General features: G+C 40.5%; 2 protein-coding genes across 10 annotated transcripts in view; one reads left to right on the top strand and one right to left on the bottom strand.

Moving 5' to 3' along the window:
- PRKCD (protein kinase C delta) overlaps positions 1 to 14,855 on the top strand; it is a 68,182-nt gene that overhangs the window by 49,512 nt on the left and 3,815 nt on the right. For 8 of the 9 annotated variants that reach the window (XM_042799323.1, XM_042799322.1, XM_032984137.2 and 5 more), the window contains 10 exons: positions 4,389 to 4,545; positions 5,159 to 5,190; positions 5,865 to 5,950; positions 6,295 to 6,424; positions 7,058 to 7,158; positions 8,314 to 8,407; positions 9,880 to 10,013; positions 10,670 to 10,843; positions 11,434 to 11,525; positions 13,100 to 13,162. In XM_042799323.1, the coding sequence (XP_042655257.1) occupies positions 4,389 to 4,545; positions 5,159 to 5,190; positions 5,865 to 5,950; positions 6,295 to 6,424; positions 7,058 to 7,158; positions 8,314 to 8,407; positions 9,880 to 10,013; positions 10,670 to 10,843; positions 11,434 to 11,525; positions 13,100 to 13,162 (1,063 nt within the window). The remainder of the gene's footprint in view (positions 1 to 4,388; positions 4,546 to 5,158; positions 5,191 to 5,864; positions 5,951 to 6,294; positions 6,425 to 7,057; positions 7,159 to 8,313; positions 8,408 to 9,879; positions 10,014 to 10,669; positions 10,844 to 11,433; positions 11,526 to 13,099; positions 13,163 to 14,855) is intronic. The other variant, XM_032984141.2, reaches the window with a different exon arrangement.
- The window catches only part of LOC104365892 (6-phosphofructo-2-kinase/fructose-2,6-bisphosphatase 4), a 70,261-nt gene continuing 59,056 nt past the window's right edge, over positions 3,651 to 14,855 (bottom strand). Inside the window, exon 15 of the transcript XR_006165937.1 lies at positions 3,651 to 4,252. The gene's annotated coding sequence lies outside the window, so the exon portion shown is untranslated. The remainder of the gene's footprint in view (positions 4,253 to 14,855) is intronic.

The following is a 14,855-nucleotide window of genomic DNA, read 5'->3' as shown; positions in this document are numbered from 1 at the left end:
GTATTGGCTTGTACAGTAGCGAATTACTGTATTGCTACTTAAATGTCAACAGTGTAAAATATGCAAGTGCTGAGAATGTCTGAGATAGTTTAAAAAAAAAAAAAAAAGAGAAACACATAGCAATATAAATACTCTGTGTGCAAATGAAATGTAATTATTGCAAAACCCAAAATGATTTAGCATAGCAAGTTCATGTCACAGAAGTGTAGACTTTTGGGAAACTTGTATTTCTGTAGATGTTTTCGGGGAAATTTTTTGCTTGTTTTGTTTTTGGTTTTTTTTTTTTTTTTTGAACAGGTGATCTGTAGAGCAGTCCTCTCTAGAGCCAGGTTAAAGAGCAGTTTTCCTCTGAGATGGTTCATACCAGGAAAGTTTCCTTTGTTAGCAACAAGCTTTCCTTTTTAATGATTGCTCTGTGGGATTAATATGTTTCTTGACCTGAAGGCACACTTAACTTGCAAACAAAGCCAAGTGCAAGGCAGTAGAACAGCAGAACAGAACACTGAACAGAAGTATTAATAGGCTTTATAATTTATTATAAAGTTTCAGGCAAATCTCAACTCGAGCAGCCGGTTAGCTCAGAAGATGTTTTGCCTGACCCTGTTTGAAGTGAAGTCCAGGTTCTCAGTTTCTGACAGTAGCACTATTATCTGTCACCTGTTCGCAAACAGAACTGCAAAATGATCAAGTTAAAATGAAAAATGAACTCTGAAACTGGTAAATAATTTTTCTATTCTTTCTTGTAAAAAATCTAGTAGGGTTATTCTGGAGGTTGTTTTCTTATGTCCTTGAATTTTTGAGGTCAGTTGAGACAATTTGACGTCTCACCTTGAGGTTTATTACAGTTCAACAGAGTCCTAGAAATATTGTTTTAGCAAATGTTTTCCAGACGATGGGTTGCATGTTATGTTAGTGACTGTAAGGACTGAAATAGTCAGACGGTCTGGCGCTGCAATTAAATAGTGTATACAATGGTATGTTTACAGCACTTCTGGAGAGCTGCACTGCCAATTCACAGGCGTGTTTAGTGGTTTCTTAATGAATATATGGCATGGAGGAGTCCTGGCTGCTTTTGTCAGATCAGCTGCAAGTTTTGAGAAGAGACCTTGAAATACATGCATGATGTGTCAGTGATAAATATTAACCACGGTCCTCAATCGAGGAAGTAGATTATGTTTAATGGTGTGTGCTGGGTCCAAAATGATTAATTTCAGGTCCAGGCTGCAGAGGTCACCTGGATTCTAGCTGCTGATTCAGCTGTTTTGTACATGACTGTTTCTGACTACGTGCTGGCCCAGGACAGGCATTTCATCTGTGGAAATCCTGGCTTGCTTGGAGGGGAAAGCAAAGGCTTTCCCTTTGTGTTTCTTCCTTCACCCCCATCTCTACCCTGCATCCATACAGTTATTGGGAAAGTTACTTCCTTACAATTGTTAATTCTCTCTGCATCTTTGAAATAAAGCCTTTATTCCCCAGCTCGGTCCATGGTTGACTGAACTTCTTAACGCTTTTCTGGAGCAATACACGTGAAAAGGAATTTACACATTAAAGATAACTTGTTAAACACACCCACAGTAAATTGAAATGAACTACACTATCACTGCAGAGCCATCTCAGCTTCAGGTGCACTCGATTTACAGCTGCTATCCAAACCTCTCTGCTTCTTCTGAAGCGTACAAAAATGCTCTCAGCTATACTTTGATATATTGGTTAGTTTTGGCAAAGTTATTTAATAAGGCAGCCGGTTGTGAAGAATGTGTGTTCTTATGTGCAGATTTTGAAGTTCTGCTGTGCTCAAGGATTCTTCACTGTTAAAGTATGTTTAAGGAAAGTGAGTTTTTATCTTTCCTTTTTTTTTTTTAACCCCCCACCTTTGTACAAATTAAGTAATTAGTTTATTAATTATCCTCTCAAAAAATAAATGCCAGTCTCACGTATTTCTATTGAGTTTGATATCAGTGTTCCAGACAGGGAGGAAACACTGCAGTTTCCCATATCTCAATGAAGTTTTGGCAGAGGCTTTTGCACACGATATCAACAAGACTAAATTGCTACACGTATTTCAGTGTGAGGAGAAGCTGTGTCCTGTTCACCTGATGAATCCTGTTAGTTCCTTACTAAACACTTGGTTTGCTTGTGTTAGGCTTCAGGGAGACTTTTGTCCCTTAATTTTTTCCATCGCATGTTATCTCCTCAGAATACATGTTACAAAGCAACACGACTTTCTCTGTTGCTGTTACCGATTAAATCACCCTTATGAAGACATCTTTTTCATGCAGCAAACAATATGAAGTATTACTGACTCTCAACAACATTGTTTTCCTTGCACACGTTTCAGCGTGTGGTTTCCCTGAAGCATTTGAGGAACAGTGGGTGAGGTCTGTATTTGCTCAGCAGGATTAAACAAAGAGATAGTACTGTTTGCAGACTTCGACAAACTGAAGTGCAGCAGCTGATGGGAGTTTTTGTTGGGTGAACTCAGTAGCCTGTTTGAACAGCAGAAATGAATCCTGTTCATTGAAGGGAAGAGGCAACTCAGTACATAGTGCCAGGGTGTCATAGTGCATGCTGTGAGCTTTTTTCAGGGAGAAGCAGCATGGGTTTTCCTCTGAACCAGATGGCCAGTTTCTCAGAAAAGTGCATTAATACCTAGTGGCAAAACCCGGGGACCTTTTTTGATCTTTCTTTTCAGTAATATGCTTAATCTTTCTTTAATCTCTGAGCTGACGTTCGTTGTCCTCTCTTTTCTAAGAAGACAGTAGTACATGCTGCTGCAGCCTGGCTGCTGTTGGCTGTGACTGATAAATTAGTTCAGAACACTCAAAATGATATGAAATGATAGATTGTATTCCAGGTTCAGTGGTCTGTTGGAGTAGCAGTGGTGGCAGCCAGCTAATAAAATGACAAAAACTAAGCACAGGTAGCAACAAGAAAAAGGGAGCCCAGGCATTGCGGTTAGTGTGACTTGGCAAAGGAAACAAATCTGTTTGTATCAGTAGAAAAAGCAAAGCTCTCACTGATACTGATGAAAGGTAGCGAGGCAAACGAGAAAATAAAACCTGATGCTATTAACAATGGGAAAAAACGCTCTTTTGGCTTTTTCCTTGCTCTGTTGTTGTGGAAACTCCCACCCTGCAAAAAGCAATCTCCTGTTACCCTAAACTTTGTAGCACTTTCAATTTGCAAACCATGTCCATGTTTCTTCCAGGTTGGGACCCACAAGCTGCTGGCCAGAGCTGATGCAGTTAGCAGTTGATCAGCTCCTTGTTGCTGATTCAAACCTTTCTCTTTTCCTGCTGGATGGGACTGTTCCTCAACAGCTCATCTCTATTGACCAGAAAAGTGTCTTAGGTTTAAATTACTGGTTACACAATCTCTCTCGATACACCTTCATGGGGTTACCTCTCTTACAAACTCCTATTATTTTCAAAATGTATAAGTAAGACTGTATATTCTGAGTTGTGGCTGAAAGATTGAGACACAAAATACTCAGTTTTGTAAGACAAACTCAGAAGCTTCCTTGGAAATTAGTAGAAATAACTATCACTTGTAATGAAGGACCTGAGAATTTTTTTGTTGTTTTATTTCTTGGGTAATACTACTGTAAATTAAATGTAAGATAGTATTAGATGCTACAGTATATGATATTGTATGTACCATTATTACTCTAGGATTGTATAGTACTGTGTACTATAGTATATAGCCTAACCCCCTGGGGGCTAGGAGGAGAGAGGAATGAGACACAGACAAGTTTGACAGGTACAACATCAACATTATGAGATAACGTAATGGAAATTTCTGATTGAAAAATCTCAATTGTCCTCACTGCTTAACAATCCTGGAGGCTGGAAGAAACCCGTCTTATAGTAGTCTGGTCTGGTGGTGACTCCGGAGGTCCTGCAGCACTTCACCTGCATTTCTGTGTAGTCCTGATTCAGGAGGGCACGTGGAGCAACAGCATGAAAAGGCTTCTGCTGAAGGAGAAGACCCTCCTGCTTCCAATAAAACATTTATTTCTCTTGCACAGAAATCACATAACGTATAGGAGCTTACATTTTTTTTTTCAAGAAACAACTGTGGTTGTCATTTCTCTAGCAGGACTGTACACCATTCCTGCTGCTGCTTCTCGGCTCATTTGCTGAAGGCTTCTTCTGAATGAGCAGGAGAAGGAAGTACTTGCAGACGAGGACACAGAGACACCTTAGGAAGCAGCATGTGCATGTGTTCCACCCTTGCTGGACTGAAAGTCTGTCTGCAGAAAGCAAGTGTAAAATAAATAGAAACACAAGTCTGAAACAGAAAAACAAACTGAACTTTTTGGAGAAGCAAATATTAATCTCTGTAATACCTTGAAGTCCTAAAAGTGTATCTTCTTGTCTCCCCCTTAGACTGCAAACAGTCAATGAGAGAAGAGGAGGGGACAGTGACTATGAACAGGAGAGGAGCAATCAAGCAAGCCAAAATCCACTACATCAAAAATCATGAATTTATTGCTACCTTCTTTGGACAACCTACGTTTTGCTCTGTCTGCAAAGACTTTGTATGGTAAGAAGGAAACACTAAGCTTCCCCCACCCCCAAGGGCCAAATAATTATACAATTCGCTTCAGGTATATTGAGACCTGAAGAACTATACTTGTCTCTTTCACATTAAAAAATAGAACTTGAACATTTTTGCCATCGAAATAATTGGCAAAAAAGTCCATCAGCATCAAGTGAGATCTGGCCCATAATCAACAGCAGCTCTTTCACAGGAGAATGAGGTGGGAGGATCTGAGAAAATAATCCTGAAACTCTGAGATGTGAAGTAGCCGAAAGCAGAGTAAAGACCCCCAAGAGTGAGAAGCTGGATCCCTTTCATATTAAGGCCGGTTTTGTAGTAAGTCAGATCAGGATGATTTCCATTGTGATTGAAACCTTGTCTTTTCTGGGTTTCCCTCCTGATTTGCTGGTCTATCAAAACACTACCTTATCTTCTAAACCTTGCTTTCATAAGACAGAGGATTCTAAATAGCAGAATTTAGACCAATGTATTAATTGTAACAAATATTCCCATAGGCAAATGATTGACTGGTTGACATGGTAGAAATGAAGAAACCTCACCTTTTATTCCAGCAAATCTATGTTTTTGATTTCCTTCTTTATAATTTGTTTTTCAGGGGACTCAACAAGCAGGGATACAAATGTAGGCGTAAGTTGATTTTTTACCTGTTTCTTGTACTACTTCCCACAGGTATCTGTAGATCCAATAGTTAATGTTGAAAAATCTTCTGTAATTATGCATGGCACAGTGCATCATCACTGTAGGTAATAGTAGATGCCAAGCATCAGTTTTGCATGATAACCTAGGGCTGTCTAATTATGATTCCTACCTGAATTTTTTCATATCAAGATTTAGATTTAACTTTTTCTCATAAGTGTGTAATACTGTTGAAAAGTTGTACTCATTTATGAAAGTCCTTTTTCGTGAAACCTGTTGTAAAATTACTTACAACTATTGAGGGGTTTTGCAGCTGAATGGAAAAGCAGTTTTTGACTTGGCATAAGATCTCTGTGCATTGCTCCAGACAGGAGGGGAGGTAGCAAAGGGTGAAACTCAAAAGCATAATATTGTTTTCCTGTTATCAAATGCTGGTGGCGTTGCCTAATGGAGGCAGATTGAGTTTAGAAATAGAGTTTATGATAAAAGAAAATGGGGGAATCAGCTTAAAGATGATCATCATCTTGACAGAAAATAAAGGTTTCGGTGTATGTAGTATGATGGAAAGGAGCGTGTTTTTCACATTATATTATGAAATGCAAACACCTCATCCCATGTATTTGTTATCTGAAGGAATCATTTTTTTTCTTGTGCATGTCCTGAAGAATGCAATGCGGCTATTCATAAGAAATGTATTGATAAAATCATTGGGAGGTGTACTGGTACTGCCGCCAACAGCAGGGACACAATGGTAAGAGCTGGAACAATTATCTTTAAAGTGTAATGATGTAATTAAATGCTCCTGAGCTCACAAAACTTTGTATCCAAACAGCCAAGTCTGTTTGGGAGGCGCTTGGCTGTACTACCCAAGTTACTGTCTTCTCTTCAAGACTGTATGTAATGTGTAATGGATGAAACTTTCAACCAAGAGAAGTAGTTAGGAGCCCTGCAAAGGGGTGGGTAGTATTTGATGGGCAAATTCTTTCCCTGCTGTATGAGGGATGTTAAGAGTAGGGTATTCACGATAAAACTGCTGTAGCTTTGTGTAATACCTGAGCAGTTTTCTGTAAGAAGCATCCCTCTCCCTGTCCTCAGTTTCAGAAGGAACGTTTCAACATTGACATGCCTCATCGCTTCAAAGTTTACAACTACATGAGCCCCACCTTCTGCGACCACTGCGGCAGCCTGCTCTGGGGGCTGGTCAAACAAGGACTCAAATGTGAAGGTACAGAGGAGGAGGGAGGGCAGCTGGGACCTCGCCATGCTCTGCCAGTGTTCCACCCCCTGCTAGAGATCAGCTACTGCTACACCCTGTGCATTTCTGCATGCGTTACGTAGAATGGGATTCATCTCAGCCACATGTGGTTGAAAAAGGTGTTGTACTAGAGAGAGGCAAATAGGCGCTTGGCTCGTGGGACAGCTCAGCCAAGGTGAGCGTCTAACGTAGTCAGAAAACGCGCTGCGGAGGCGTAATCTTGAGTATAATCAAAATTCAGTGCTTTGCAAGTAGCTGAAATTTGGCGAGTCTGACTCAAGGTAGTGCCTAAAAGCGTACTGAAAATGTTTACTGTAAATCCCATTTTTATAATTCTCCCACAAAAAGGCAAGATAATCTTTATTGTAACAGATTTTGAGAATACAGGAATGATGATTGGAGTTTTTTTCCCTTTGAACAATTATTGTAGCCTTCATTGAGTGAAAGATTAAAATTGCAATTGTACGAACAGTGATGGATCCGTGTCCAGTCTGGTCTTATAACAAGGTTTCCGAACTGCACAGAGAAGCAGCCCTTTTTGTTGTAATGTCAGACAACAGTATTTTCCTGATGCTTGTATAACCGTCCTTACATTTCTTTTAGAATGTGGGATGAACGTGCATCATAAATGCCAGAAGAAGGTGGCAAACTTATGTGGAATAAACCAGAAGTTGCTAGCTGAAGCTTTAAATCAAGTTAGCCAGGTAAGCTTTATTGCCATTTGTCCGGTAATTAGTTGTTTTCAGAGCATTTTGGGGATTTTACTTCTTTTCTGTATCATTTCTTTGGGGAACTGAGTTTGGAACAGAAGAAATGCAATCAGCTTTCTCTTTTTAATTTGACCCGTAAAGAGACTAACGAAGATGTCAGTAGCCTAAAGTTGAAATTGGGTGGGGTGGGGTGTGTGAGATCCTACCTAACAAAGAAGTTTTGAAAAGGTGTGTGGTTGCCTGAAATCCAACTTTGTTCTTCTGTGGTGCCAAGGTTATTCTCTCCCTTTCTGTTTAATTGTTTAAACAGTGGTATCATAATGTTGAAGTCTGTTTTTACATGCTTCACCTTTAGAATTCCACCTGAATGCTAAAATTAAATAAGAAGAAATATATTGGATATTCTCAATTAATCTGATACACACACAGAGAAAACTCCTCTGGAATTAACACTGGCCCAACAGTTTACATTGTTCATCTCTTGCTGTGGCATGCTTGTCTCTTGTGATTGACTTCTGACTCGCGAACAAAGATTCAGACACAAGCTTTGAAATAAAACGGGAAAATATAGGACAAAAGCCAACAGTATTTCCTCTGAGCTGAGCGTTCCTATGCTTTCACAGAATATTTACTTTGAAAACAGTTGAACCAGCTCTTTCACGACACAGAAAAGCTCGATCTTTTCATTACTAAAATTTGATCTAGGGGATCTTCCATACATAAAATTTGTGTCCATGTGCTAATGATGGATGTCACATGCAGATACGACTTCGGCACATCCAGTGTGACGGTGATTCCCATCTCCTCTATCGGATGAACATACATCCAAGGGGACAGTTTCCCACAGTTTACATTCTTCCTGCTGTGGATTCAAACTATTACACCTTTAATAATTTTGCAACGAACAATACAACATAGACTGTCCAGGAATTTCAGTGACTTATTTTCCTGCAGGAAAGGCAGTAAAACAATTGGTTGATTTGAACATGGCTAAATAGTGTATGAACCAGACTTCTTGAGAAAAGATACGTACTAGGAGTTAATTAAAAAGAAAGGTTTATACTGCCATCCTAATACATTTAACAGCTATTGTTATAAGTATTTCTAAAGTAATAGTGCAAATATAATTTCAAATGTTCTCCTCCTCAGAAATCTACACGAAGGTCTGATTCTGGATCTGTAGAAAGCGTTGGTATTTATCAAGATTTTGATAAGAAACCTAGAGCTCCAGGAGACACAACAGGTGGGAAAAGCTACAATGTTTTAATGTAGCCATTTGCCTACCAGCCTGCCCAAGCTAACAATTTAAGTAGTTATTCATTCTTGCCTCAAGTTAGACTTTTTTTTTAAACAAGCACTGTTTAAAACAAATAAATACAAATTCCCTTTTTACCTTCTCCCAGCCACACAAAATGCTTTCTTGACAAATACCTCTAATTTTCAGTCCGTGAACATACCCACCTTTCTGCAAAATGCTTGCTTCCCTCACTGCAGCACTGGTCCAGTTCCATCACTCCATGATGGAACTGGAGGATGCCTCGCTAACCAGACACGCATGTACAACACCCTTCCCTCCCTCCTGTAGCAGAAATGTGATGCACGGTGATAATTACCTTGATTTGTTCACAAGCCTTTAGAAACCAATGACAAGTGCTGTCTATTTTAGGATATAAGTAGCCAAAGTACTACTTGAGATTTGAATGGCTGAAATAGTTTTAGTACCAGCAATCCTATCTGTACAGGTTCAGAGTAAGGTTTTGTCATTTCTTTCACTTTTGCTAAGGCAGTAGTATTGCATCTAGCATTGTATAAGCCTTATTTTTTAACTGCTAACTTACAATAATTTATGCAGAAGTAAATGCAACAGTAGAAGTAACTTTTTACCCGATGGAAATAATCAGGCTCAGTCAGAGATACTGGGTGGGTTTGGAGTGGTACAGAATTTTATCTATTCATTCACACATTGAACTAATTCTTTTGAAATGCCCAGTAAGAAAATTATTTTGATACTTCTTGCCATACTTTTTCTGGTTTGCCAGAACAGAGGGAAAAAAACCTCTTGCAAAGGTTATGTAGCTTAATACTAAGTCAGGGTGCAGCCACTGTGATTCCTCCCTGGGTTATCACAGGTGCTGGGCAGCTTGTGGGACATACACGGTATCACCTCGTGGTTATCATCAGTGTCTTGTTAGTGACCCAGCAGATCTGTGCAGTGGAGATTAAAAAGAAAACCTACAGTTATAGGATAGTCGTGATTATATCTAAAAAATATAATCATGCTTCTTAGCTAGCATTGGGCATAAATCAGATCTTTTTATGGCCTCTCTGCTTAGGCTGAGGGACTAGCCTGCTCTGTTAACAGAAGAAAAAGAATTCATTTACAAGCAGTGCTTGTAAAGTATCTTTTTTTCCAAATTATGCTCTATCTTAGTCATACGGGAAAGTTAGGGCCTTTGATTTTTATAATGTCTAAGTATTGCTTAAACCCAGCATCAGAAACAATCACAACTTCAGTTAAAATCCAACACTATCAAGTATGCTCACGTAATTTATACTTTGCTATAAACTACAGGAGTTGACCCTTATGTTTAGATTCTCCAGTATTCCAGCAGCAGATGCATTGAAATAGCATGTCAGTACGTAATTCTTAGCGGGGGATCTGAGTCATGCAGTATTCCTGCATATATTGAACTTTAAACTCCCTGTTTCAATTAGCAGATAGCAGCGAGTACGATAAACTCTGGGAGGGAATCTCAGCCAAGACGGCGTCGCGAATTGCAAGCAGGAGAAAATTCAACATAGACAGCTTTGTCTTCCATAAAGTACTAGGGAAAGGAAGTTTTGGAAAGGTATGTGACAAACTTATAGAGCCTTGCTTGATCTCTGCAATGTGATAGGCTGTTTCCATTAGCCAGAAAGGGCTTGCTGCTACTTGGGTAGATAATCTTTTAACAGAATTGAATATAGTCATCTTTGTCAAAGACACTAGAAATTCATTGCCTAAATCTTGTCTAAACTCAGAAGTGATTTATAATGTGTAAGTTTTTTGATTATTTAGTATCGAGGCAGAGAAACTGCCCTTTATACACCACAGTGCAGTATTTTATGTCTGTACACTGTATAGAAACAGGCTGACAGTGCTCCAGTGCCGTGGCAGAGGGAGGTGGGGGAGCAGCGTGGCCTCCACAGCCTCTGTCTGCTGTTGTCTGTGAAACTACAGCTCTATGAAGGAACAGGCTTTGTGTGGCTTTTGTTTATCCACTCACAAGACTTTGACAGAAGAACTGCTCTGGAAGCTGCTGTGCCTGTTTATGTGGTCATTGAGCCCCATCTCCTCATCTCTATGTCCAGCAACTTCACCTTGCCAAATCCCACTCATCTTTCCCATTTACATGTTTAATTGTCATTGCACTTGCTATAAACACACCTTTGACCTTCCCTTACCGATGCCATCAGCAGCAGCCTTGCCTACATGTGCTGTAATCTCATCTTTTATTTGCTGTAGGTTCTGCTTGCTGAGCTGAAAGGGAAGAATGAATTCTTTGCTATCAAAGCCCTGAAAAAAGATGTGGTGCTAATTGATGATGATGTGGAATGTACCATGGTGGAAAAGCGGGTCCTCGCACTTGCGTGGGAAAATCCATTTCTGACACATCTTTACTGTACGTTTCAGACAAAGGTAAGAAAAAGCCCAATGGCAACAGCAGCCCAACAGATGTAGCCTTTTAATGGATGCTGTTACCAGCAGTCAAGTGACAGTAACTTAGTGATGCAAGAACTAAATTTCCTTTTCTTGTGCTCTGTGCAGTAATTCACAGGCCTCATGGAAAGTAAATACGAGTGACCCCCACATATACGTTGGTGAGAAGAGAATTTGATCAGAAAAAACATCTGTGCAGTCTGGAATTAAGAGACAGTTTAGCTTAAGTCCTTGAGCTTAGCTTAGCTTTACCCTCCGTGAGGGGAAAAAAGATGACTGTCAGGGGTACAAGTCAGTAAGTCTATTTAAATGTATATTTTTATTAAATGTATATTTTTATTAAGTCTAGAAACCCACAGAATACAAGATCAGCTGTTTAGCTTTACGATACAAGACCAGGCTCCTCAAATCTGTAGGAGCCTCATATGCTCTTAGGGGTGTATGAAACAGAGGAATACTTCAGGAGAGGAGGAAAGTGGCTGCTTGGTCCCCAGTAGGCACATCACTACGTCATACGTGGTTGCAGTAGCACCAGTAATTTTTTCCGTTCTTTGATTATTTGCAAACAGGATCATCTGTTCTTTGTTATGGAGTTCCTGAATGGGGGAGACCTGATGTTCCACATACAAGACAAGGGGCGTTTTGATCTCTACAGAGCAACGTAAGTCCACAACCCTTCAGTCCCTATGGCCATGAATGATTTTAGTCTCTGTGGTTTTACCGCTTCCAGTTCTGCACCGCTTACCTGCAGTCTTTCACTCAAGTTTTGTTGGCTGATGACTGAAAAGGTTTTTCTGGGCACCAGTTTAATACGATGAAGAAGCTCACTTAACGATGTGTCAAGCTGGGTTTTCTTAATTTACATAGCACTGTGATGTTTAACTTTATGGGATGCCTGTACCTAGAGGTGTTAAGTAAACTACAACATGAGCCAGCAACGAAAAGCAAAAGGTAAAGACAGCTTCAGTGTCCTTCAGGACAGTATTTGGATGGAAAAACTAGAATAGAGCGTGAGAAAAAAACCCTGACACTTATATTACTTACTAGTATTGCTAGGTTGACATGAGAGTACAGAACAATAACCTGCACATTCCACAAGATAATAATAAAATGGGTAAGCATTTTGTTTAGCAAGTGCAAGTGCGTCAGTTACCTGTGGCTTAAAGAGCACTGGAGCTGAAAACTTACAAGATGCAAAAATATTATTGTTACTTTACCTATCATAATTTTTTAGTTTTAGGTCAGTTTCTACCTCTCTCCCCCAAAAGCATGAAGGTTGTAATTATATCATTGAACAGGTGCTCACAAGCCCTTTAAAGTGGGTAGTAGATCTACGTGTGAGCACCAGCGTTATTGTGTAACGACTGGAAAATCACTTGTGCTGCAGGAAGGAAACGGACAGGCTGGGATCAGGTCAAGGGGTCTGGCATAAAACGTGGCTGGGAAGCAGCCAGCTTTACAGGTCAGGGCAAGCTCCTTTCCCACTCTGCCCAGCAAAAGCCTGGACAAAGCCCCTCCAGCTTACCTGCATTCCAGCAAACATCTGTGCATCTGGCAGCCTCTCCTGGCATCCTCTGTACCTATTTCTGAAGTTTTGGGTCAACATTCATTCTGCTATACATACAGAAGTAGAATGGTTTTCTATTTGTTCAATGAAAAAAAAAAAAAAAAAAAAGCTTTTAATACATTTTGGGGCTGGAGGGGGGAACATTCTTTTAGCATTTTTCTTTACATCCTCTGGATTATCACCTCCTTTTTTGGAGAATGCCCCTGAAGCGATGCTACTTTTCAGTCTGCTGCAACAGGGCAGGTGCAGAGGGAGAGCAGGGAGGTCTGTTTCTAACTGAGCCATTAGTGTCCAGTCCCTCCTAAAGCAATCCTGTGAGTATTGAGCTCCCAGTAGCTGTCTCTGAAAAGGCACGTGCGTATCACTAGCAACATACAAAGGCTGATAACGAGTAGAAAAGGGACAGTGTCCCCTAAAGGAAGTGAAATGAAGCATTAAGGCAAGTTGCTGCCATGTCCCCTCTACTGTTTGGCATTAGATACTACAGATGTGGTGAAGGGACTGACAGATTCACAGCATCTGGCTATGTAAATACAGGTATATTAGTATTGGAAGAAGTGTACAGTACTTCTCACTCCGTGGAGATGCATACAGCAGCTCTTTGGCCAGCTGCACTGACTGTGTTTCAACTGAGCAAGACAGATTAAAAGCTGTTTTGATCTTTTCAGGTTTTATGGAGCTGAAATTTTATGTGGGCTACAGTTTCTCCATAGCAAAGGCATTATTTATAGGTGAGTACCAACTAGCTCCAGTGTGGGACCAGTGAACTGTTTTAATACTTCATGCATCTTTGAATTATTGATGTAACAAGTGAAAGCTGTCTGTCAGCGATCTGATGTTATTCCAAGGGCAGTAACATGCCTGAGATGAGTCTGTATCTGGGTATCTTTTCCTTGGCAACCAGAACGACAGGATGTTATTTATGTTACACAAAAGCGGTTTTGTTTCAGTTATTTTTAAACCCTGCCTTCAAATCATGAGTCTGTCTAGTTTTGGAGACAAGGGAAAGGGTCCTTGAGGCTCAATTCCTACTGGCCTTGTGAAAACCACTGAGGTGAGAGGCGTCTGCTTTTCCCTTCTGTATGGAACCACAGTATTGAGGCCTTTGCCTCACCAGCTTGAAACATCAGGGGCCAGATTCTGATCAGCTGCTGCTTACTGTAAATACCTACGCCACAAGTGAGCAGAAACATTTTTTTTTAATGTAGTTTTTCTCTCAGTTTCCTTTCTCCAGCCCTTTCACCCCACCCCTGGCTCTAAAGCACTGTTTGGTAACTACTTGCTCAGGTAGCTCTTACCTCTGTAACAGGTATGAAGGGTAAGGGCCGCACACTTAAGAGCAAGTTACATAAGGTAACTTAGGTAAATGTGCCCCAAACATCATGTATTGCTCATCTTCCTTTATAGAAACAGGAAATATCTGTTGGAGCATCCATCCTCTAAAGCAATTTTCTAGAGACTAGTATTTCACCAAAAAAAATGTTTGTGAAGAGGATGAATGTTACAGGCATCCTCCTTGGTGAAGACAGATGACTGTTAAAAGCCTAACTGTGCCCTAGGGAAGGCAGCCATAACCCAGGAAGGTGCTTAATGTACCCAACTGTGGTGCCACTGCCCTCTGCAGATTTTTATCCAGGAAGGGATCAAACTCCAGGATATGTTGTCATCGATGCGAAATTCTTCCGTCCCACATTTTCTGGAACATTTTTAGGCTTGCTGTTAAATTTCCCGATGTTAAATTAGAACATTCCCCGAGGTAGACTTCAGAGAAGAAAGTATTTTCAGAGAAACAGTGCCATTTTCCAGGAGGACAACAGCAAAACCAAAGGTACTCTTTTTCCCTGTCTCACGCAGGATGTTTTCCAGTATAATCACAGAACCTGACTGGAGCAGTTTAGGTAGGCACTGCATGTAAGTGCACGTCCATACAAAAGATGTTAGAACTTCTTGTAGCTGGGTAAGTGCGGTGCCCTAAGTTACCATGAGTATTCCCCATCTCAAATAGACTCAATTTACTCAGGTGAACAGCAGCTGATGTCCAAACATGGAAGGATTTATGGTGCGTTGCATTAGATCAGGGACTCCCGGTTCGTGCTGCAGCTCACTGTCTGAGCAGTGTAAGTAGCTGGTACTGGGAACTTAAGTTCCCAAAAGGGAAAGACTGCCCTGGTCTCATGTAAAATTATCTGCTCTATTCAAATCTGTCTTGGTAAGCGGAAGGGCTGTTCAGTACGTCCTCAGCCTGCTCTCTGTGGTATGTGCTTCTGCAGTCAGATGGACAAAAAAAAAAAAATGTATCACGGTCAAAGGGAGGGACTGCAGCTTCTGGAAACTGCTGTGAAAAAGCTCTTACTCGATTGAACAGTGTTACTCTAAAAAAAAGACATGAATAGAACACTTCACAGGCCGTGGCCACAACACGTG

This window comes from Tyto alba, unplaced genomic scaffold, assembly GCF_018691265.1.
Source record: "Tyto alba isolate M040663 unplaced genomic scaffold, T.alba_DEE_v4.0 Super-Scaffold_3, whole genome shotgun sequence".
Lineage (NCBI taxonomy): Eukaryota > Metazoa > Chordata > Aves > Strigiformes > Tytonidae > Tyto > Tyto alba.
This window is presented reverse-complemented; position numbering and strand designations above follow the sequence as displayed.